Consider the following 26,381-nt stretch of genomic DNA (forward strand, 5'->3'; position numbering starts at 1 on the left):
AAAAGAAGTAAATGCTAGGGTGTTCGGGAGAGGGGTGGGATTAAATTATGGGGAATCAAATTCAAAATGGGAATTGACACAGTTACTTTTTGCAGATGATACTGTGCTTATGGGAGATTCTAAAGAAAAATTGCAAAGGTTAGTGGATGAGTTTGAGAATGTGTGTAAAGGTAGAAAGTTGAAAGTGAACATAGGAAAGAGTAAGGTGATGAGGGTATCAAATGATTTAGATAAAGAAAAATTGGATATCAAATTGGGGAGGAGGAGTATGGAAGAAGTGAATGTTTTCAGATACTTGGGAGTTGACGTGTCGGCGGATGGATTTATGAAGGATGAGGTTAATCATAGAATTGATGAGGGAAAAAAGGTGAGTGGTGCGTTGAGGTATATGTGGAGTCAAAAAACGTTATCTATGGAGGCAAAGAAGGGAATGTATGAAAGTATAGTAGTACCAACACTCTTATATGGATGTGAAGCTTGGGTGGTAAGTGCAGCAGCGAGGAGACGGTTGGAGGCAGTGGAGATGTCCTGTTTAAGGGCAATGTGTGGTGTAAATATTATGCAGAAAATTCGGAGTGTGGAAATTAGGAGAAGGTGTGGAGTTAATAAAAGCATTAGTCAGAGGGCAGAAGAGGGGTTGTTGAGGTGGTTTGGTCATTTAGAGAGAATGGATCAAAGTAGAATGACATGGAAAGCATATAAATCTATAGGGGAAGGAAAGAGGGGTAGGGGTCGTCCTCGAAAGGGTTGGAAAGAGGGAGTAGAGGAGGTTTTGTGGGCGAGGGGCTTGGACTTCCAGCAAGCGTGCATGAGCGTGTTAGATAGGAGTGAATGGAGACGAATGATACTTGGGACCTGACGATCTGTTGGAGTGTGAGCAGGGTAATATTTAGTGAAGGGATTCAGGGAAACCGGTTATTTTCATATAGTCGGACTTGAGTCCTGGAAATGGGAAGTACAATGCCTGCACTTTAAAGGAGGGGTTTGGGATATTGGCAGTTTGGAGGGATATGTTGTGTATCTTTATACGTATATGCTTCTAAACTGTTGTATTCTGAGCACCTCTGCAAAAGCAGTGATAATGTGTGAGTGTGGTGAAAGTGTTGAATGATGATGAAAGTATTTTCTTTTTGGGGATTTTCTTTCTTTTTTTGGGTCACCCTGCCTCGGTGGGAGACGGCCGACTTGTTGAAAAAAAAAAAAAAAATATATACAGTGGACCCCCGCATAACGATCACCTCCGAATGCGACCAATTATGTAAGTGTATTTATGTAAGTGCGTTTGTACGTGTATGTTTGGGGGTCTGAAATGGACTAATCTACTTCACAATATTCCTTATGGGAACAAATTTGGTCAGTACTGGCACCTGAACATACTTCTGGAATGAAAAAATATCGTTAACCGGGGGTCCACTGTATATATATATATATAAATATATATATATATATATATATATATATATATATATATATATATATATATATATATATATATATATATATATATATCTTCTTCTTTCAACGTACCAGCCGTATCCCACTGAGGTGGGGTGGCCCAAAAGAAAAAACTGAAGTTTCTCCTTTTAAATTTAGTAATATATACAGGAGAAGGGGTTACTAGCCCCTTGCTCCCGGCATTTTAGTCGCCTCTTACGACACACATGGCTTACAGAGGAAGAATTCTGTTCCACTTCCCCATGGAGATAAGAGGAAATAAACAAGAACAAGAATTAGAAAGAAAATAGAAGTAAACCCAGAGGGGTGTGTATATATATGCTTGTACATGTATGTGTAGTGTGACCTAAGTGTAAGTAGAAGTAGCAAGACTTACCTGTAATCTTGCATATTTATGAGACAGACAAAAGACACCAGCAATCCTACCATCATGTAAAACAATTACAGGCTTTCGTTTTACACTCACTTGGCAGGACGGTAGTACCTCCCTGGGCGGTTGCTGTCTACCAACCTACTACCTATAATACATATATACATTCATATATATATACATACATACATATATACATACATACATACATACATACATACATACATACATACATACATACATACATACATACATACATACATACATACAGTGGACCCCCGGTTAACGATATTTTTTCACTCCAGAAGTATGTTCAGGTGCCAGTACTGACCGAATTTGTTCCCATAAGGAATATTGTGAAGTAGATTAGTCCATTTCAGACCCCCAAACATACACGTACAAACGCACTTACATAAATACACTTACATAATTGGTCGCATTCGGAGGTGATCGTTATGCGGGGGTCCACTGTATATATATATATATATATATATATATATATATATATATATATATATATATATATATATATTATTATTATTTTTTTTATTATCACACCGGCCGATTCCCACCAAGGCAGGGTGGCCCGAAAAAGAAAAACTTTCACCATCATTCACTCCATCACTGTCTTGCCAGAAGGGTGCTTTACACTACAGTTTTTAAACTGCAACATTAACACCCCTCCTTCAGAGTGCAGGCACTGTACTTCCCATCTCCAGGACTCAAGTCCGGCCTGCCGGTTTCCCTGAATCCCTTCATAAATGTTACTTTGCTCACACTCCAACAGCACGTCAAGTATTAAAAACCATTTGTCTCCATTCACTCCTATCAAACACGCTCACGCATGCCTGCTGGAAGTCCAAGCCCCTCGCACACAAAACCTCCTTTACCCCCTCCCTCCAACCCTTCCTAGGCCGACCCCTACCCCGCCTTCCTTCCACTACAGACTGATACACTCTTGAAGTCATTCTGTTTCGCTCCATTCTCTCTACATGTCCGAACCACCTCAACAACCCTTCCTCAGCCCTCTGGACAACAGTTTTGGTAATCCCGCACCTCCTCCTAACTTCCAAACTACGAATTCTCTGCATTATATTCACACCACACATTGCCCTCAGACATGACATCTCCACTGCCTCCAGCCTTCTCCTCGCTGCAACATTCATCACCCACGCTTCACACCCATATAAGAGCGTTGGTAAAACTATACTCTCATACATTCCCCTCTTTGCCTCCAAGGACAAAGTTCTTTGTCTCCACAGACTCCTAAGTGCACCACTCACTCTTTTTCCCTCATCAATTCTATGATTCACCTCATCTTTCATAGACCCATCCGCTGACACGTCCACTCCCAAATATCTGAATACGTTCACCTCCTCCATACTCTCTCCCTCCAATCTGATATTCAATCTTTCATCACCTAATCTTTTTGTTATCCTCATAACCTTACTCTTTCCTGTATTCACCTTTAATTTTCTTCTTTTGCACACCCTACCAAATTCATCCACCAATCTCTGCAACTTCTCTTCAGAATCTCCCAAGAGCACAGTGTCATCAGCAAAGAGCAGCTGTGACAACTCCCACTTTGTGTGTGATTCTTTATCTTTTAACTCCACGCCTCTTGCCAAGACCCTCGCATTTACTTCTCTTACAACCCCATCTATAAATATATTAAACAACCACGGTGACATCACACATCCTTGTCTAAGGCCTACTTTTACTGGGAAAAAATTCCCCTCTTTCCTACATACTCTAACTTGAGCCTCACTATCCTCGTAAAAACTCTTCACTGCTTTCAGTAACCTACCTCCTACACCATACACTTGCAACATCTGCCACATTGCCCCCCTATCCACCCTGTCATACGCCTTTTCCAAATCCATAAATGCCACAAAGACCTCTTTAGCCTTATCTAAATACTGTTCACTTATATGTTTCACTGTAAACACCTGGTCCACACACCCCCTACCTTTCCTAAAGCCTCCTTGTTCATCTGCTATCCTATTCTCCGTCTTACTCTTAATTCTTTCAATTATAACTCTACCATACACTTTACCAGGTACACTCAACAGACTTATCCCCCTATAATTTTTGCACTCTCTTTTATCCCCTTTGCCTTTATACAAAGGAACTATGCATGCTCTCTGCCAATCCCTAGGTACCTTACCCTCTTCCATACATTTATTAAATAATTGCACCAACCACTCCAAAACTATATCCCCACCTGCTTTTAACATTTCTATCTTTATCCCATCAATCCCGGCTGCCTTACCCCCTTTCATTTTACCTACTGCCTCACGAACTTCCCCCACACTCACAACTGACTCTTCCTCACTCCTACAAGATGTTATTCCTCCTTGCCCTATACACGAAATCACAGCTTCCCTATCTTCATCAACATTTAACAATTCCTCAAAATATTCCTTCCATCTTCCCAATACCTCTAACTCTCCATTTAATAACTCTCCTCTCCTATTTTTAACTGACAAATCCATTTGTTCTCTAGGCTTTCTTAACTTGTTAATCTCACTCCAAAACTTTTTCTTATTTTCAACAAAATTTGTTGATAACATCTCACCCACTCTCTCATTTGCTCTCTTTTTACATTGCTTCACCACTCTCTTAACTTCTCTCTTTTTCTCCATATACTCTTCCCTCCTTGCATCACTTCTACTTTGTAAAAACTTCTCATATGCTAACTTTTTCTCCCTTACTACTCTCTTTACATCATCATTCCACCAATCGCTCCTCTTCCCTCCTGCACCCACTTTCCTGTAACCACAAACTTCTGCTGAACACTCTAACACTACATTTTTAAACCTACCCCATACCTCTTCGACCCCATTGCCTATGCTCTCATTAGCCCATCTATCCTCCAATAGCTGTTTATATCTTACCCTAACTGCCTCCTCTTTTAGTTTATAAACCTTTACCTCTCTCTTCCCTGATGCTTCTATTCTCCTTGTATCCCATCTACCTTTTACTCTCAGTGTAGCTACAACTAGAAAGTGATCTGATATATCTGTGGCCCCTCTATAAACATGTACATCCTGAAGTCTACTCAACAGTCTTTTATCTACCAATACATAATCCAACAAACTACTGTCATTTCGCCCTACATCATATCGTGTATACTTATTTATCCTCTTATATATATATATATATATATATATATATATATATATATATATATATATATATATATATATATATATATATATTTATATATATATATATATATATATATATATATATATATATATTTTTTTTTTTTTTTTTTCAACAAGTCGGCTGTCTCCCACCGAGGCAGGGTGACCCAAAAAAGAAAGAAAATCCCCAAAAAGAAAATACTTTCAGCATCATTCACATTCAACACTTTCACCACACTCACACATTATCACTGTTTTTGCAGAGGTGCTCAGAATACAACAGTTTAGAAGCATATACTTATAAAGATACACAACATATCCCTTTAAGATTTTCCTGAAGTGGGACAGGGTTTTGTCACTAAACATGTTGCAGATATGGCTTGTTTCAGCCTTGTTAGGGTGGTACTTCTCAACAAAACTTTGCACATCATTCCACTTTGCACAAATGTTCTTAATCAATGAAGAAGGCACCTCCTTCACTCCCTCTTCTTCCTGTGAAGCAAGTGAAGCTGCAGTCTATTGCTGTTCAAGTTGAAGCTCTTGCAGCTCTTCAGTGGTTAGCTCTTCCCTGTGGTCCTCCACCAACTCTTCCACATCCTTGCCACTCACCTCCAACCCCAGAGACTTCCCCAGTGCCACAATAGAGTCCACAGGGTCAGGGTCAGCCTCAAACTCTTCAAAATCCCTCTCTTGGACACAATCTGGCCACAGTTTTCTCCATGCAGAGTTCTAAGTCCTGGAAGTTGCTCCCTCCCAAGCCTTACCTATAAGGCTTATGCAGTGGAGGATATTGAAGTGATTCCTCCAGAACTCTCCTAGGGTCAACTGGGTGTCTGAGGTCACTTCAAAGCACTTTTGAAACACTGCTTTTGTGTAGAGTTTTTTGAAGTTAGAAATGACCTGCTGGTCCATGGGCTGGAGGAGAGGAGTGGTGTTAGGAGGCAAGAACTTCGCTTTTATAAAATTGAAGTCCCTAAACACTTGGTCTTCCAAGTCTGGAGGATGTGCAGGAGCATTGTCCAGTACCAGGAGGCACTTGAGTAGCAATTTCTTTTCCAGGAGGTATTTTTTCACACTTGGGCCAAACACATCATTAACCCACTCTTTGAAAATTTACCTTGTGACCCATGCCTTATGTTTAGCTTTCCACATCACACACAATCTGTTCTTCATGACATTGTTTTTCTTGAACACTGGGATTTTCTGAGTGATAAACGAGTAAAGACTTCACTTTGAAATCCCCACTAGCATTACCACACAACAAAAGAGTAAGCCTGTCTTTCATAGGCTTGTGTCCTGGCAGTGCCTTTTCCTCCTGGGTAATGTAGGTCCTGTTTGGCATTTTCCAAAACAGGCCTGTTTTAAACCATGCCACGGGCGGGGATAGAACCCGCAATCAGAGAGTCTCAGAACTCCAGACCGTCGCGTTAGCCACTGGACCAGCTAGCCACAATAAGATCGCGGATCTATCCCTGCCCGTGGTATGGTTTGTTTGCAATCATGTCATTACGATTTCATGAGTCATGTTGACAGCATTGAGGGGACTTGAGCTGGAGTTCGTCACAGCCACGCTGGCTGGAGATCCGTCTGTAAAAACTTGCATTTGTGGTCACAGTAGTGCCTATGCTAACCTTCCTATGGTGTAGAAATATACCTAGTTGGACGAATCTTATTGTGGCTAGCTGGTCCAGTGGCTAACGTGACGGTCTGGAGTTTTGAGACTCTGATCGCAGGTTCTATCCCCGCCCGTGGTATGGTTTGTTTGCAGTTGTGTCATTACGATTTCGTGAATCAGGCCTGTTCTGTCACAATTGAACACTTGTTGGGGTTTGAATCCTTCAGCCTCTATGTACCCCTGGAATTCCTGCATGAATTTTTCAGCTGTACATTTGTCAAAACTTGTAGCCTCACCATGCCTTACAACACTGTGTATGCCACTACGCTTTTTAAATCTATCAAACCATCCTTTGCTGGCCCTAAATTCACAAACTGCATCACTTGTTCCAGGCATTTTCTTTGCAAGATCCTCGTGCAACTGCCTTGCCTTCTCACAAATAATCAACTCCACAACACTGTCTCCCACTATTTTTTTCCTTAATCCACAATAATAACAACTTTTCTATCTCTTACATTATTGGTGCCCTTTGTTTAGTTAGAAAAGATACTCCTTTTGCAACATTAGCATCCTTGATTTGTTCTTTCTTTGCCAGGATGGATGTAATTGTTGATTTATTCTTGCTGTACATCCTGGCAAGTTCCACCACCCTCATACCAATTTCAAACTTTTCAATCACTTCACACTTAAATTCCATGGTGTTTCTCGCCTTCTTTACCATAGGAACTTTCTTTGGAGCCATGGTTACTTATTTCACAGTTGCACTTCATAAATAACACAAACTACAATGGGAAATAAGCAAAATGTTTGGATGTATGAGCAGAAGCTTCCTCAGCCACCGAGAGAGACAGCCAAACTGGCCCCCAAAGTGGCCCCGGCTGACGGATGGACGCGTCCCAAATGGCCGATCACTGAATTAATGGCTGATAACTGGGCACCCAAAAACCGGCCGATCATCGAGTTGGCCGATAACAGAACCGGCCGATAACCGGGGGTCCGCTGTACATACATACATATGTCTGTCTTTATCTTCTTTCAGCAAACCGGCCATCTATATATACTGGCTCCCTCACTGTTTTGTGATTAGTGTGACTTTGTACGTGGTCCAAATCAGACTGAGACGTTGTCGTAAACTTTTCTCTCCTAGGTGTGGGTTATTTATGTAGTGTTCCTTCTTTTTCGAATTACCCTACCTTGGTGGGAGATGACTGGTGTTAAAAAATATTATTATTGTTATTAAACTGATAAAGCAATAACAGCATAATTCATTCATAACAGATGTTTGATGAAGTTGTGTTAGCCCTGCAGGATGCTGCCAGTGACCCTCATACCATCATCACAGCTACTACAGGAGCTGGTGATGTTTACTGTGCTGGTAATGATAAAGCAAATTTCTACCACATCACCTTGACTGAAATTCGAGATCTTTTGATCAGGTCAGGTTTATAAAAAATATACTGTAATACAATATACTCTTGAAATAATGGAATTTCAAATATTTAGCAAAATCTACTGGTAAAATTGTTCTTTTTATTTCTTTATTTTCAGTGTTTATTGAAGTATTTCTCTAAACTCTGTGTACAGTACTAAATTAGCTATTCAGTACAGTACTTCAGTGCATTTATTACTACTTTTTGTTGTTATTCTGATTTAATAGTGTTTTTTTGTGGTGCAGTAACAGTACTAAACAAGTCCTCAGTTATCCTAACTACAAGGAGCAGATACTTGACTAGATACGAAGACACCATCATACATGCATGTACAGAGACACCATCATGCATGCATGTACAGAGACACCATCATACATGCATGTACAGAGATACCATCATACATGCATGTACAGAGACACCATCATACATACATGTACAGAGACACCATCATACATGCATGTACAGAGACACCATCATACACACATACACATGCAGTCACACAGACGTGGGGGATCAAGGCTCTGAGAACCTTAGTGTTTTTAAGGTGCGCAGTAAATGCTAGCAGTAATCAGTGGTAGTGATAACGTCAGTGAACAATCCTATTTATTTATTTATTTATTTATTAATTTGAACATGATACAGAGAAGTACAAAGGAATACAGTTATTAAAGTGCAACATGCCAAAGCCCCTTGTATGCAGAGCATTATGGGCAGGCTTAAAATTAACTTAAGATTAACTAAGCAATGATATATTCAGTGGTAAAAACATTATTGTAAACAGATAACAATTTAGCACAAATGAGTATTACAAAGACAGGTCATATGGTCATTTACTGTGTTGCTGTGCATTCAGTAGAATGGAGTATTTTGTTAGGTAATATAATTAAAAAATAACAAAAAGTTTGATTGAGAAACATTTATGAGATACAATTGTTCAGTATTTATTTAGTTGTAGGTGAGTAAGTGATTTTTGAGAAGAGACTTAAATTTATAAACAGTGTTTCTTTTATATTCACCAGTAATGAATTCCAGATTTTAGGGCTTTTTATGTGCATTGGGTTTTTGCATAGCGTGAGATGGACATGAGGAACATCAAAGAGTGATCTGTGGCTTGTGTTATGGTCATGTGTTCTGTTGAGGTTGGTAAGGAGACGTTTGAGGGGAGGGTTTATATCAGAGTTAAGTGTTCTATGTATGTAGTAGGTGCAGTAATAAGTATGGATGTTTTGTATGGTGAGTAGGTTTAGAGTTTTGAATATTGGTGGAGTGTGCTGCCTGTAGTGAGAATTTGTTAACATTCTCCCACCCATTATTGCAACACTGTTTAACAAATCTGTAGAGTACTCAAACTTCCCATCCATACTCAAGACAGCATGGGTTACTCCGATCCTCAAAAGAGGTGATCCAACTGAATTGAACAACTATAGACCTATATCAAACTTGCCCTTACTTTCTAATATTTTTGAAAAAATAATACACAAACAACTTTACTCCTACCTTACATCCACACAATCCAACAACATACTTAACCCCTGCGAGTTTTAGTTTAGACCAAAAAGAAGTATGAATGATGGTATTATACAAATGCTTTAACTAATATATACAGCATTTAATAAAACTGAATATCCTCTGCGGCTCTTCATAGATCTATGGAAAGCATTTGATACAGTGGATCACAATCTCCTGCACCTAAAACTAAATCATTACAGCATCAGAGGACATTTCCTCAATTACCTAAAATCTTATCTTAATGATAGACACAAGTATGTACACAAATTAAGTCAACTCCACTATTCAGCCTGTGGCATTTATTGTATGAAGTCAGGTGTGGTAGCCCGCCTGGCTACCACACCTCACAATTATGTTAATTTGTTTTACTATGATTGTATATATCTTGTTTATATGATATGTAGCATGTTTCTTATATAATTTTGAAAAAAAAAAATGTTATAGATGGGTTAATGAAAATACCTATAATAATGTAATATACAACATTGAAAGCAACCCAGAGTAATTTATTATTATTTTTATTACAGCGTCTCCTCACTTAGCAACGTACTCATTTACCAACAACTCGGACTTATGACGGGCTCTCTGACCAGTATACATACCTAAATGATGTATATTAGAGCTGATTTCCTCTGTTCTGTTTATTACAGTGCACAATACACTTTTGCATGAAGTTTTAAAAATATACCAGAAATGTTATAAATGGTGCAAAAGTGACATTAAAACAATACAGTGGACCCCCCGCCTTACGATATTAATCCATTCCTGAGAGCTCATCGTAAGCTGAAATTATCGTTAGCCGACTTAATTTTCCCCATAAGAAATAATGGAAATCAAATTAATCCGTTCCTGACACCCCAAAGTATGAAAAAAAAAAATTTTACCACATGAAATATTAATTTTAATACACACAAACTGAAGAAGACATGCACAATTACTACTCTACTAAGAATAGAATACATGACGCTTACCTTTATTGAAGATCTGGTGATGATTGATGGGATGGGAGGAGGGGAGAGTGCGGAAGTTATTGTTTAGAAGGGGAATCCCCTTCCATTAGGACTTGATGTAGCAAGTCCTTTTCCAGGGTTACTTCCCTTCTTCTTTTAATGCCACTAGGACCAGCTTGAGAGTCACCGGACCTCTGTCGCACAACAAATCTGTCCATAGAGCTCTGTACCTCCTGTTCCTTTAAGACTTTCCTAAAATGGGCCATAACACGGCTTGCAGTAGCTGTGTCAGGGTGATTTTCATCCGTAAAGGTTCGCAGTTCAACCCACCTTGCACACATTTCCTTAATCTCTTTTTTTCAATTCCATACTAATTCTCGCCCCTTTTTACCACAGGGATGGGACAAGACGCTTTCTTGGGGTCCATGGCGACTTACTTTGCAGTTACAAGCACTAGAAACACTGGGATAATGTGAAATGTACCGAATGTATGCGTAGATGCGACCACACTGGCTGGCTTGTAAACACTGGCTCTGAGGCCACACGTGGCACGCGTCCCGGACGAATCACGTAAGGCGAGTTTTTTTATCACGATGCGAGGCAAAATTTTTGCGTTCAAATGCTTCGTATGGCGGATTTAACGTAACGCGATGCGTTCGTGAGGCGGGGGTCTACTGTATATGAAAAACAGTACAGAATGGGTCGCAGCACCTTGTCTTCCTTTGCAGATGACACCCGGATCTGCATGACAGTGTCTTCCATTGCAGACAATGCAAGGCTCCAGGCAGACTTGAACCAAATCTTTCAATGGGCTGCAGAAAACAATATGAAGTTCAACGATGAGAAATTTCAATTACTCCAACATGGTAAACATGAGGAAATTAGAACTTCATCAGAGTATAAAACAAATTCCAGCCACAAAATAGAGCGAAAAACTAACGTCAAAGACCTGGGAGTGATCATGTCAGAGGATCTCACCTTCAAGGACCATAACATTGTATCAATCACATCTGCTTGAAAAATGACAGGATGGATAATGAGAACCTTCAAAACTAGGGATGCCAAGCCCATGATGACACTCTTCAGGTCGCTTGTTCTATCTTGGCTGGAATATTGCTGCACACTAATAGCACCTTTCAAGGCAGGTGAAATTGCTGACCTACAAAATGTACAGAGAACCTTCACGGCGTGCATAACGGAGATAAAACACCTCAATTACTGGGAGCGCTTGAAGTTCCTGAAGCTGTACTCCCTGGAATGAAGGCAGGAGAGATACATGATTATATACACCTGGAAAATCCTAGAGGGACTAGTACCAAATTTGCACACGAAAATCACTCACTACGAAAGCAAAAGACTCGGCAGACGATACAACATCCCCCCAATGAAAAGCAGAGGTGTCACTAGCACGTTAAGAGACAACTCAATAAGTGTCAGGGGTCCAAGACTGTTTAACTGCCTCCCAGCATACATAAAGGGGATTACCAATAGACCCCTGGCTGTCTTCAAGCAGGCACTGGACAAGCACCTAAAGTCGGTACCTGACCAGCCGGGCTGTGGCTCATACGTTGGATTGCATGCAGCCAGCAGTAACAACCTGGTTGATCAGGCCCTAATCCACCATGAGGCCTGATCACAGACCAGGCTGTGGGGGTGTTGACCCCTGGAACTCTCCAGTCAAACTTCAGGTAACCAGAGACCAAACAAAATGTTACTCATCAATCCTAACCAGCCTGATAAGGGCAAAAAAATTGTATTATGAGAACAGATTATCCAACTTGAAAGGTGATATAAAAAAGACCTGGAAAACCCTATCTGAAATTCTAGGAACAAAAAAGATATCAGTAATAAGAAGATGAGAGATAGAGTGTGCTTCCCTGGAGCTGGTGTTGGGGACATAGTCAACAGGCTGGATAATATCATGTCAGGTAATGGGAACAAGCCCATTATCTGTCTCAGTGCTGGTGGAAATGATATTGGGAAGGGTAGGAGAGAAGAGCTGCTAGATAAGTATAGGTCAGCTATAGATTGCATTAAGTCTAAGGGAGGGATCCCAATCATATGTAGCATCTTGCCTAGAAGGGGAGTAGGAAATGAAAGGTTGTCTAGGGCAATTGGTGTAAATTGCTGGCTAGACAGATACTGCAAGGAACTTGCAATCCCATTCATTGACAACTGGAACAACTTTTATGGCAAACATGATATGTATGCAAGGGATGGGGTACATCTCTCTGGGGCTGGGGTGGTAGCACTTGCAGACTCGATTGAGAAGGCCATTGGTGAAATGCCTATGATTTTAAACTGATAGAAGATAGAGGTATGGGTGTGTGTGGGAAACAAGCAGGTTGCAACACTAGGGTTCGAAACAGTAAATGTATAAAAGGCATTCAGCATGAAGTTATAAATAAAAACAATAGATCAGGTCAGCAAACAAAGGGGGACAGCAGAGGGCAGCAAGGGACTAGCTCCCTTAAGGTTTACTATACTAATAGCAGGAGTGTAAGAAATAAGATAGATGAGCTAAGATTAATTGCAAGTGCAGGAAACATAGATATTATTGCTATAACAGAGACCTGGCTCAATCTGAAAGATAGAGAGATGCCCTCTGAATGTCACATACAAGGCTATAAATTATTCCACACTGACAGGGTCAACAGGAAAGGTGGTAGAGTAGCGATGTATGTCAGAGACAATTTAAATTGTTGTGTTAGACAAGATATAAAATTAGAAGCGTCAGCCACTGAATATGTTTGGTTACAGCTTCTCGAGGGCCGAGAAAAACTAATTTTGGGTGGGATTTACAGGGCCCCAAATCTTGATAGGGAGTGCAGTAAACTTCTATGGGACGAAATTCGTAAGGCATCTACATACGAAAATGTTGTGCTAATGGGAGATTTCAACTATATACAGATTGACTGGAGCAATTTGACAGGAAATTTAGAGTCAGGTGACTTTCTTGATACGATCCAGGATTGTTTTTTAAAACAGTTTGTGACAGAGCCAACTAGGGGAAATAACCTCCTTGACTTGGTTCTTGCCAGTAGGGAAACACTAATTAATAATCTTGAGGTTAATGATGAGCTTGGGGAAAGTGATCACAAATCACTCAGTTTTAATATATCCTGGAATTCCCCTAATAATGGCAATCAAGTCTCTGTCCCTGACTTCCGCTTGGCTGATTTCATAGGACTGAAAAATTACTTAGGTGGGCTGAACTGGAATGACCTGACTAAGGGTCAGGTAGGTGGTGATGGATGCCGATATGATGCTTTCCAGGGCATAGTTCTAGCTGCTCAGTCAAATTATGTTCCAAATAGGGAAATCAGATCAAACAAAAATGATCCTAAATGGATGAACAATAGATTAAAATATCTAATTGGTCAAAAGAGAGGCATATATAGGCAAATTAAAAGAGGAGAGGGGCAATTAAGAAATCGATATATTCAGTTAAAGAGAGAAATAAAAAAAGGAATTAGAAAAGCAAAAAGAGATTATGAGGTTAAAGTTGCAAGAGATTCAAAGACTAACCCAAAAGGATTCTTTCAGGTATACAGAAGTAAGATCAGGGACAAGATAGGCCCACTCAAAAGTTCCTCGGGTCAGCTCACTGACAGTGATAAGGAAATGTGTAGAAGTTTTAACACATACTTCCTCTCAGTTTTTACACAGGAGGATACCAGCGATATTCCAGAAATGATAAATTATGTGGAACAGGACGATAATAAACTGTGCACAATTAGGGTCACAAGTGACATGGTCCTTAGGCAAATAGATAAATTAAAACCTAACAAATGCCCAGGCCCTGATGAACTGTATGCAAGGGTTCTAAAGGAATGTAAAGAGGAGCTTAGCAAACCTTTGGCTAATCTTTTCAACATATCACTACAAACTGGCATAGTGCCAGATAAGTGGAAAATGGCAAATGTGATACCTATTTTCAAAGCAGGTGACAGATCCTTAGCTTCAAACTATAGACCAATAAGCCTAACCTCCATAGTGGGAAAATTTATGGAATCAATAATTGCCGAGGCAGTTCGTAGCCACCTTGAAAAGCATAAATTAATCAACGAATCTCAGCATGGTTTTACAAAGAGGCGTTTCTGCCTTACGAATTTGTTGTCTTTTTTCACTAAGGTATTTGAGGAGGTAGATCATGGTAATGAATATATTGTGTACATGGACTTCAGTAAGGCTTTTGACAGGGTCCCACATCAGAGACTATTGAGGAAAATTAAGGCACATGGAATAGGAGGAGAAATTTTTTCCTGGATAGAGGCATGGTTGACAAATAGGCAGCAGAGAGTTTGCATAAATGGGGAGAAATCAGAGTGGGGAAGCATTATGAGCGGTGTTCCACAGGGGTCAGTGTTGGGCCCCCTGCTGTTCACAATATACATAAACGACATAGTTGAGGGCATAAAGAGCGACATCAGCAAGTTTGCCGATGACACCAAAATAGGCCGTCGAATTCATTCTGACGAGGACATTAGAGCACTCCAGGAAGATTTGAGTAGACTGATGCAGTGGTCGGAGAGGTGGCAGATGCAGTTTAATATAGACAAATGCAAAGTTCTAAATGTTGGACAGGACAATAACCATGCCACATATAAACTAAATAATGTAGATCTTAATATTACGGATTGCGAAAAAGATTTAGGAGTTCTGGTTAGCAGTAATCTGAAACCAAGACAACAGTGCATAAGTGTTTGCAATAAAGCTAATAGAATCCTTGGCTTTATATCAAGAAGCATAAATAATAGGAGTCCTCAGGTTGTTCTTCAACTCTATACATCCTTGGTTAGGCCTCATTTAGATTATACTGCACAGTTTTGGTCACCGTATTACAGAATGGATATAAATGCTCTGGAAAATGTACAAAGGAGGATGACAAAGTTGATCCCATGTATCAGAAACCTTCCCTATGAGGATAGACTAAGGGCCCTGAATCTGCACTCTCTAGAAAGACATAGAATTAGGGGGGATATGATTGAGCTGTATAAATGGAAGACAGGAATATAGAAAGGGGATGTAAATAGTGTGCTGAAAATATCTAGCCTAGACAGGACTCGCAGCAATGGTTTTAAGTTAGAAAAATTCAGATTCAGGAAGGATATAGGAAAGTACTGGTTTGGTAATAGAATTGTGGATGAGTGGAACAAACTCCCAAGTACAGTTATAGAGGCCAGAACGTTGTGTAGCTTTAAAAATAGGTTGGATAAATACATGAGTGGGTGTGGGTGGATGTGAGTTGGACCTGATTAGCTTGTGCTACCAGGACGGTTGCCGTGTTCCTCCCTTAAATCAAGGTGACCTGACCTGACTAGGTTGGGTGCATTGGCTTAAGCCGGTAGGAGACTTGGACCTGCCTCGCATGGGCCAGTAGGCCTTCTGCAGTGTTCCTTCGTTCTTATGTTCTTATGTTGAAACAAAAATCAGACTAACAAAACCAGATGAACCCCTACTCCCACCAACTGAAACAGCAAACAGACTCAATGTTTTCTTTTCCACCATAGGAAAAAACCTTGCAGGTAAAATCCCAAGCTCAAATACCCCACCCAATGACTGCCTCACTGGCACCTACCCAAACACACTGTTCCTAGGTCTGACTAACCCAACAGAAGTCTCCCTTATTATCAACGCACTGAAGAACAAGACAGGAGATTTAAATACCACCCTTTATATGCAAAAGAGCTTCATAAGTGCTGTCACCAATCATTGCAACACTCTTTAACCCTTTGAGGGTCGACAGGCCCTCTCCGAAACTCGTTCTCAGGGTCGGCCAAATTTAAAAAAAAAAAAATTATTTTCTCTTATGAAAAGATAGAGAATCTTTTCCCGATCATAAAGACACCAAAAGTTTGAAATTTGATAGAAAACTTACGGAATTATGCTCTCGCAAAGTTAGCGGTCTCGGCGATGTTTACGCATCGGCGATTTTGCCCACTTTGAGCCCCATTTTCGGCCAATTTCACTGTACTAGTCGACAAAAAACATGAATATTTCGCTAGAACTCCATTTTTTCTATCAAATTGATGCAAGAAACCACTCATTTATGAAATTCAACTATCCAGTACAGTGGTCAGAATTTAGCAATTTTGCCAATTTCACACAAATTTCAAAAGATGCCAATTTCGGAATAGGGTCCAGAATAAACAAGAAAGACATTCCTGACACTAAAATGACATTTCCTCTAGTCATTAGTCATGTCTCAAGTCCCCTCTTATATTCTTTTGCTTTCCACTTTGAATTTTTATTTTCACAAAAAATATAAGATTTACTGTTATGCAGACTACTGCATTAGTGTAAAAAATGGTATAAATATTATTGGTGCACTTGTGAAAGAATATTAGACTCACCAGTTGACGTGTATTGCACGCTTGGCACGATTTGTTTACTTTTGAAGTTTGGTAAAAATCGAACATTTCTGCTACTTTGAGCTCAATTTCAAGGCACCTTTCTTTGTAAAACCAGTCAAAATCATCTCAATTTCTGTAATATGTCTTCCATTCTATAAAATGAGACCAAGAAAACTAGAATACAACAATAAATACCATACGAAAATACACTGCAAAGTCGCTGATTTATTAAAAAAAAATGGTCAAAGTTTTTTTTTTCTCATTATGCACTGTGTGCTGTAGGATTTTTTTTAGACTGTGCACACTGACCACATAGACCCATTCTTTCATATGAAGGCCTACCAGCTTTCTCCCACTAGATTTGAGGCCGCTAGAATTTATGAGTACTAGTACGTCAAAAACCCCTACGCGTAAAACGTACTAGTACGACGAAAACCCTGAAAGGGTTAACAAACCCATCGAATCCTCTACCTTCCCTACAGTTCTCAAAATAGCGAGGGTCACCCCGAAACATAAAGGAAGAGATCAGGCAGACTTGAATAACTATAGGCCAATATCCAACTTAAACCCTCTCTCTAAAATCTTTGAAAAATTAATTCATAAGCGAATCTATTCCTACCTCATCTCCCACAACATACTCAACCCCTGTCAATTTGGGTTCAGGCCTAATAAAAATACGAATGATGCTATTATACACATGCTAGAACAAATAAACACTGCACTAGAGAAAAAAGAAGTCCCACTGGGAATCTTCATTGATTTACGTAAAGCTTTTGATCCAGTTGACCATGATTTGCTGCACATAAAATTATCACACTATGGTATAAGAGGGCACTCCCTCAACTACCTGAAGTCATACCTCAGCAACAGATGCCAGTATGTGTACACAAATGGAGCAAACTCTTCCACACAGCCAATTACAGCCATTTTTTTTCCACTTATTGCTAACTTAATATATATTAGTTTACACTAATATATATTAAGTTAGCAATAGAACTAGGCATTAAAACAACAAAAATTAAAATATATACACAGTACACTCATTACTTACCTCAAAATATTTGTAGTCTTAATGTAGGGTGAGAGGTGAGTAGTATTTATTGTAAGAAATCAGGTGTGGCAGGGACGATATTCCTCCTGGCCAACCCACCCACACATAATATACTACAACATTTAAAGCACCCTAAAGTGATAAAATGCATTTACAGTACACTCATCACTTACCTAAAAATAAAATAAAATGTACAGTGCGAGTTTCAAACTTAATCCGTTCCAGGAGCTAGTTCTAAAGTCGAAAGGTTCGAAACTTGAAGCAGTATTTCCCATAAGAAATAATGTAAATCCGATTAATTCGTTTCTGCTTTCAGGAGGCATGACAAAATAGTATACTTCAATATGACACTATTATCAACTCTATGGCTTATTTATCTATCACAATTCATCTAATATGACATAATAAACAATATAAATAACATAAAAACCTGATATACACTCTAGAATGAATAAAATATGTATGTTATTATGTATGTGGTGGCAGGGGAGGACGCAGTCACGGGCATTCTTGCTCCAACTGTGAAAAATGTCTTCCCATTCTCTCCTCCTTCAGACGTGTTAGTATAAGAGAAAACGGAGTTTGTAATGCTAATTGCATTAGATCACTTCTTTCATAAGAAAACCATAATACAGTGGACCCTCAACCAATGGCATTAATCCGTTCCAGAGAGCTTGTTGTAAGTCGAATTTGCCATTGGTCAAATTAATTTTCCCCATTAGAAATAATGGAAATAGAATTAATCCGTTTCTGACACCCCAAAGCATGGAATTATTTTTTTTTACATGAAATATACATTTCCCTACACCAAAATGAATGGGACATGCAAAATAAACAATAATTAAATGCCACTTACCTTTATTGTGGAGTTGTTGATGAGTGATGAGACGGTAGGAGGGAAGATGATGCAGGTGTTTTATTGTTTGGAAGGGGAATCCCCTTCCATAAATACTTGAAGTACCATGTCCTTTGGTGGGGTTACCTCCCTTCTTGGTTTTTTAATGCCACTAGGACCAGCTTAAGAGTCACCGAACCCCTGTCGCACAAAATATCTGTCCAGAGAGCTCTGTTTCTCACGTACCCTTAGGATTTCCCTAAGATGGGACACAAGAGTATCATTGTACATGTTGCCAATACAGCTTGCAACTTCTGTGACAGGATAAAATTCATCATTAAATGCTTGCACCTTTGTAAACATTGAATACATTTCCCTAATCCTTGACAAAGTCATCTTCCTCCATCTCTCTTCATCCTGCTCTGAATAACATTCCTGAGATGTGATCTGTTGCTGTTGCACCTGAAGCTCTTGTGGGTCTGCAGTGGTTAGTTCTTCCTCGTCGTTCTGCACCAACTCTTCCACATCCTTGCCACAAACCTCCAATGCCAAGGACTTCCACAATGACACAATAGCTTCCACTACTGGCATAGCCTCCTGAGGGTTAGCCCCAAACCCTTCAAAATCCCTCTCTTCTACACATTTTGGCCACAGTTTCCTCCAAGCAGAGTTCAAGGTCTACTTAGTCACTCCCTCCCAAGCCTTACCCATAAGGTTTACACAACTGAGGATATTGAAGTGATCTTTCCAAAACTCTCTTAGGGTCAGTTGAGTGTCTGAGGTGTAGAGTTTTTTGAGGTTTGAAATGACCTGCTAGTCCATGGGCTGGAGGAGAGGAGTTGTATTAGGAGGCAAAAACTTCACCTTAACGAAACCAAACTCCCCTGCAATTTCCTCTTGCAAGTCGTGAGGATGAGCAGGAGTATTGTCCATTATCAGGAGGCACTCGAGTGACAATTTCTTTTCCTGGAGGTATTTGTCGCAGTGGGGCCAAACACACCATAAAACCAGTCCAAGAAAAATTCCCTTGTTACCCATGCCTTACTGTTTGATCTCCACAGCACACACAAATTACCCTTGAAGATATTGTTTTTCCTGGACACTCTGGAAGTTTCAGAGTGATACACCAATAAAGGCTTCACTTTGCAATCGCCACTAGCATTACTACACAACATTAATGTCAGCCTGTCTTTCATAGGCTTATGTCCTGGGAGTGCCTTTTCGTCCTGAGTAATGTAGGTCCTGTTTGGCATTTTCTTCCAAAACAAGCCTGTTTGGTCACAATTAAACACTTGTTCAGGTTTTAAGTTTTCAGTGTCTATGTATTCTTTAGTCCTTCACATATTTTTCAGCCGCATTTTTGTCTGAACTGGCTGCCTCACCATGCATTAATTCACTGTGTATGCCACTATGCATCTTAAATCTCTCAAACCAGCCTTTGCTGGCCTTAAATTCATCGGCAGCAGCACTATTTTCAGGTATTTTCTTAATGAGATCATCATGCAACTTCCTTGCCTTTTCACAAATTATAGACTGAGAAACACTGTCTCCTGATAATTGTTTTTCGTTTATCCATACCAATAACAGTCTCTCTATCTCTTCAATTATTTGCAGTCTCCGTTTTGAAAACATACTTGAACCTTTTGCAACAACAGCTTCCTTGATTGCCTTTCTGTTCACCAAGATAATACCGATGGTTGAATGTGATTTGTTGTACGTATTGCCTCTCCAACTTAGACATACATACTCCACTCTCGTAATTTTTCAATTATCTCTTTCTTCATTTCCATCGTAATTCTCACCCTTTTTAACCCTTTGACTGTCGAAGGGCCAAATCCTGAAGTTGCTTCTGGTGTCGCAAAATATTCGAAAAAAAAAAAAATTATTTTTTCTTATGAAATGATAGAGAATCTTTTCCCGATTGTAAAGACACCAAAAAAACGAAATTTGATGGAAAACTGACGGAATTACGCTCTCGCGAAGTTAGCGACTTCGGCGATATTTAAAAATCGGCAATTTCGCCCACTTTGAGCCCTATTTTCGGCTAATTCCGTTATTCCAGTCAACCAAACTCATAACTATTTCTTCAGAACTCTATTTTTGCTATCGATTGAGTACAAGAAACTGCCCATTTACCGATTTCAACTACCCAATAACATGGTCAGAAATTTGCAATTTGGCCAATTTCACGAAAATTAAAAAATACGACAATTTCAAAATAAGGTCCAGAATGAACAATGCAGACATTCCTGGCTCTAAAATAACATTTTCTTTGTTCATCAGTCATGTCTCCAGGTCCCTGTGATATTACTCTTGCTTTTTATTTTGAAATTTTATTCAAACAAAAAATAGAAGATTTACTGTTATGTAGACTACTGCAATACTGTAATAATTGTAAAAATTACATCAACCCATTCATGACTGCGTATTAGAATGGCTATTTGGACATTTATTGGACAATGACATCATTTGTTCACTTTTGAACATCGGCAAAAATCAAACATTTCCTGTACTTTGTGCTCCATTTCCAGGTTCTTTTTATAGTAAAATTAATCAAAATCACCTCCATTTCTATAACATAGTTTCCATTCTATCAAATGAGACCAAGAAAACGAGAATACAACCACAAATACTATACGAAAATAGACCACAAAGTCGGCATTTTAATTAAAAAAAACGGTCGGAGTTTTTTTTTTCTCATTATGCACTGCGTGCTCCAGGATTTTTTTTATGTGGTGCACACTGACCACACAGACCCATTCTCTCACATGTGGGCCTACTAGCTTTCTCCTGCCTGATTTGAAGCCGCTAGAATTTATGAGTATATATACGTCAAACACGGTACCTCGCAAACGTATATATACGGCCGCGACAGTCAAAGGGTTAACACAAGCTTGGCACTAGGAGCTTTCTTGGGGCCCATGGTGGCTTATTTAGCAGATACAAGCACTAAAAACACTGGAATAATCCAAAATATATGGCTGGCACACGTGGAATCGACCACAACAGCTTGTAAACAATGGCACACTGAGTCTTGGAGTGGCTGGGCCCGCTCAGGCCATGCTCCCGGCACATGGACAAGTTTCGGACAAACGTCATTGGTAGAGTTTTTCGCCGTTGGTAGACATTTTTTTACACCAGAAAGCGCCATTAGACGAATTTGCCGTTACTTAATGCCGCCGTTAGTTGAGGGTCCACTGTATAGAAATGAAGTGGTGTACGTACACCATTTACATACCTTGCAGAAGATGGGATTTAAACTCCACCCACAACTTGCACCTGTGCTGGCATGCGGGAACACATTAAAATCATTAAGTGTGTGTTATTAGTCATGAAAATGCCATATTAATAATAATAATAACAAAACAATAATAATCACTTTGAGGCACATTAACCCTTTGACTGTCGCAGGCCCCTTTCTGAAACTGTCATTCTATGTCGATAAATTTTTGAAAAAAAAAAATTATTTTTTCTTATGAAATGATAGAGAATCTTTTCCCGATGGTAATGACACCAAAAGTTCGAAATTTGGTCGAAAATTCAGGTAATTACGCTCCCGCGAAATTAGCAGTCTCGGCAACATATGCGTATCAGCGATTTTGCCGAATTGAGCCCTGTTTTCAGCCAATTCCATTGTTCCAGTTGACCAAATTCATAGCTATTTCTTTAGAACTCCATTTTATCTATCAGCTGAGTACAAGAAACCGCCCATTTACCAATTTGAACTACCCAATATAGTGGTCAGAAATTGGCAATTTAGCCAATTTCACGCAAATTAACCCTTTGAGGGTCGACAGGCCCTCTCCGAAACTCGTTCTCAGGGTCGGCCAAATTAAAAAAAAAAAAAAAATATTTTCTCTTATGAAAAGATAGAGAATCTTTTCCCGATCATAAAGACACCAAAAGTTTGAAATTTGATAGAAAACTTACGAAATTATGCTCTCGCAAATTTAGCGGTCTCGGCGATGTTTATGCATCGGCGATTTTGCCCACTTTGAGCCCCATTTTCGGCCAATTTCGCTGTACTAGTCGACAAAAAACATGAATATTTCGCTAGAACTCCATTTTTTCTATCGAATGGGTGCAAGAAACCACCCATTTATGAAATTCAACTATCCAGTACAGTGGTCAGAATTTAGCAATTTTGCCAATTTCACACAAATTTCAAAAGATGCCAATTTCCGAATAGGGTCCAGAATAAACAAGAAAGACATTCCTGGCACTAAAATGACATTTCCTCTAGTCATTAGTCACGTCTCAAGGCCCCTCTTATATTCTTTTGCTTTCCATTTTGAATTTTTATTCTCACAAAAAATATAAGATTTACTGTTATGCAGACTACTGCATTAGTGTAAAAAATGGTATAAATATTATTGGTGCACTTGTGAAAGAATATTAGACTCACCAGTTGACGTGTATTGCACGCTTGGCACGATTTGTTTACTTTTGAAGTTTGGTAAAAATCGAACATTTCTGCTACTTTGAGCTCAATTTCAAGGCACCTTTCATTGTAAAACCAGCCAAAATCATCTCAATTTCAGTAATATGTCTTCCATTCTATAAAATGAGACCAAGAAAACTAGAATACAACAATAAATACCATACGAAAATACACTGCAAAGTCGCTGATTTATTCAAAAAAAATGGTCAAAGTTTTTTTTTTCTCATTATGCACTTTGTGCTGCAGGATTTTTTTTTAGACTGTGCACACTGACCACATAGACCCATTCTTTCATATGAAGGCCTACCAGCTTTCTCCCACTAGATTTGAGGCCGCTAGAATTTATGCGTACTAGTACGTCAAAAACCCCTACGCGTAAGACGTACTAGTACGACGAAAACCCTCAAAGGGTTAAAAAAGATGCCAATTTCAAAATAGGGTCCAGAATAAACAAGGTAGACATTCTTGGCACTAAAATAACACATCCTCTGTTCATTAGTCACATCTCTAGGCCCCTCTTATATTATTATTGCTTTCTATTTTGATTTTTTATTCATACAAAAAAATACAAAATTTACTGCTATGCAGACAACTGCATTATTGTAAAAATGGTATAAATAATATCAGTGCACTAGTGAAAGAATATTAGACTCCCTAGTTGACGTGTATTGGACGTGTGGTGTGATTTGTTTACTCCTGAACATTGGTAAAAATCGAACATTTCCGCTACTTTGAGCTCAGTTTCAATGTCGTTTTCATCGTCAAAGTAATGAAAATCATCTCTATTTCTGTAATATGTTTTCCATTTTATCACCTAAGACCATGAAAATGCGAATACAACGATAAATACTATATGAAAATACACCTCAAAGTCGGCGCTTTAATCCAAAAAAACTATCAGTTTTTTTTCTCATTACGCACTGTGTGCTGCAGGATTTTTTTTATGTGGTGCACACTGACCACACAGACCCTTTCTCTCACATGTGGACCTACCAGCTTTCTCCCGCTTGATTTGAAGCCACTAGAATTATTGAGTATATTTACGTCAGAAACAGTGGCTCGTAAGACGTATTTATATGGCATGAACAGTCAAAGGGTTAAATGTCGCATAAAATGTTAATATGGGCATTTTGCTTAGTCCATCTATGATATTTTTTCAAAATTATATAATAAACATATTGTTTAGCGTACAATATATAGTGTAGATATGGGAATATCTTACAAGCGACTGGCACTAGCGAACTATTGCCAGAGGTCCAGTGAAGTGCTAATAACGGATGAGTAATTACTGTAGTCACAAGAGATAAAACGAGTGGTGGTAGCATTGAGGTGCAGGGAATCACAGCATACATAAATTGATCATACAACCATTACCTCTACTAAACAGGAAATAAACTTTTCCATAGAAGTGTAGGGAAAAGTTAGCGTAGGCCTAGCTGCTGTGTAAATAATAAAACAATGATCCCAGCATAGCGCAGTGAAAAGTGTATTTTGAAAGAATACAGAGTATATCCTTGAGATAAACAGTGTACAGTACTAAATAAAAGGAAATTAAAGAATAATAATAATAATAAAAATAATAGTGAAGTGTGGCAGTGTGGGTAAGTCTTGCCCTCACACCCACCCTACACCCACCACCCACATACTGCAAACTTGGTTCGTATAAATACATCTTGCATATTACTGGCACCAGCAAGAGAAAGGTAAAGTGGAAATCAGTTTTCTTCTGTGGCATACAGAGTGTAGTAGGATACAGACAGGATGTCAGCACAGCATATCTGTGGGACATGTAAAAAAATCCTTGGAAGGAAATCCAGAATCACATGCAACCTATGCTTTTCCAAACACCATATCTCTTGTACTAGACTAAATACAGCCTCAAAAAATGACCTCGAACTAGCAAGGTGTTTCTGGTTGTGCAATAAAGATGTAGAACTTGGGGCAGGTATCGGAAAGGTACTAAGGAGAGTAATAAATGATAAAAATAATCAAGAAAACAAAGATGACCTCTTGAATAGTCTACCAAAAATATATAAAACATGGGAGCAAGAGATAGTGTATCAAAAAATGCAGAATGCCCATACCACAACAGATGACTCAAAACTACGTATCTAGTCACCCACATAGTGCTAAACCAGACCCATCCCCCAGTCATAGCACTAATACCCACAGTGCTAGTGCTGGCCCAGGCTCAGCTCCCAGCCCCAGTGCTGACTTCAGACCCAGCCTTACTGCCAGCCCATACTCTACTAGGGACCCTACCACAACCACCACTAAAACTGTAAATATACAACCATCATTGCACAAGACCGTGGCCCACAGTACAAATGTTGGAGAGGAGTCTCCTTCTTTTTCCTCTATTGAGGAAAGTAGATGGAATCCAGGACGGGGTGGCCCTGGCTTGGATACTGAGGATTATAGTGCAGTCCCAGAACCTGCAGAAATTGACAACACACCTCCCAGCAATTCTCAACCAAAGGTGAGTTTGTGCAAATATTATGCTTGGGGCATCTGTAAGCATGGAATATCAGGAAAAAAAAAATGGGGCATGCAATTTTGAGCATCCCAAAAAATGTAGCGACCTCCTGTCTAAAGGAGTGTGTCGTTCTTCTTCCTGTACTTTCTTTCACCCAAAAATGTGTCACTCCTCGGTCCTCCAGAAGCAGTGTTACAATATCGACTGCCCTGCATACCATCTAAAAGGGACCAGGAGGCACAGACCCCACAAGACAAACAATAGTAGCTACGACAACCCAACTCCAGGTGGTTTTTTAGTGGCAGGAAATGGAAAAAGAAAATGGAAGGAAATAACAAAAATAGTCCACCACCTTAGAGCCTTGTTGGACTGGAGGCACAGCCAGTGGCCACCCATGGCCCTCCAGAATTACAACTACTGATGCCAATAACAAAATCCCCCCAACAAACACAGAATACAACCTTGTTCATATTTGCTAATATACAGGGCCTTAAGCCATCCACCAACAACAAAATACCTTTTATCAGTGGACTTCTAGAAGAGTCTAATGCAATGTTTGCAGCCTTCACAGAGACTCGCACAAAAGATCACTTTGACAGTGAAATATGGATAAGTGGTTACAACCTTTTTAGATGCGACAGAATGAACAGGCAACAAGGGGGGGTTGGCCTGTATGTCAAAGATTCCCTCATCTGCACGGAACATAAGAACATAAGAAAGAAGGAACACTGCAACAGGCCTACT

The 26,381-nt window shown here is 39.5% G+C and overlaps 1 protein-coding gene across 8 annotated transcripts in view; it reads left to right on the top strand.

Moving 5' to 3' along the window:
• LOC128684094 (enoyl-CoA delta isomerase 2-like) overlaps positions 1–26,381 on the top strand; it is a 132,132-nt gene that overhangs the window by 59,021 nt on the left and 46,730 nt on the right. For all 8 annotated transcript variants that reach the window (XM_070088441.1, XM_070088449.1, XM_070088485.1 and 5 more), the window contains exon 3: positions 7,868–8,025. In XM_070088441.1, coding sequence (XP_069944542.1) covers positions 7,868–8,025 — 158 coding nt within the window. The remainder of the gene's footprint in view (positions 1–7,867; positions 8,026–26,381) is intronic.

This window comes from Cherax quadricarinatus, chromosome 2, assembly GCF_038502225.1.
Source record: "Cherax quadricarinatus isolate ZL_2023a chromosome 2, ASM3850222v1, whole genome shotgun sequence".
Lineage (NCBI taxonomy): Eukaryota > Metazoa > Arthropoda > Malacostraca > Decapoda > Parastacidae > Cherax > Cherax quadricarinatus.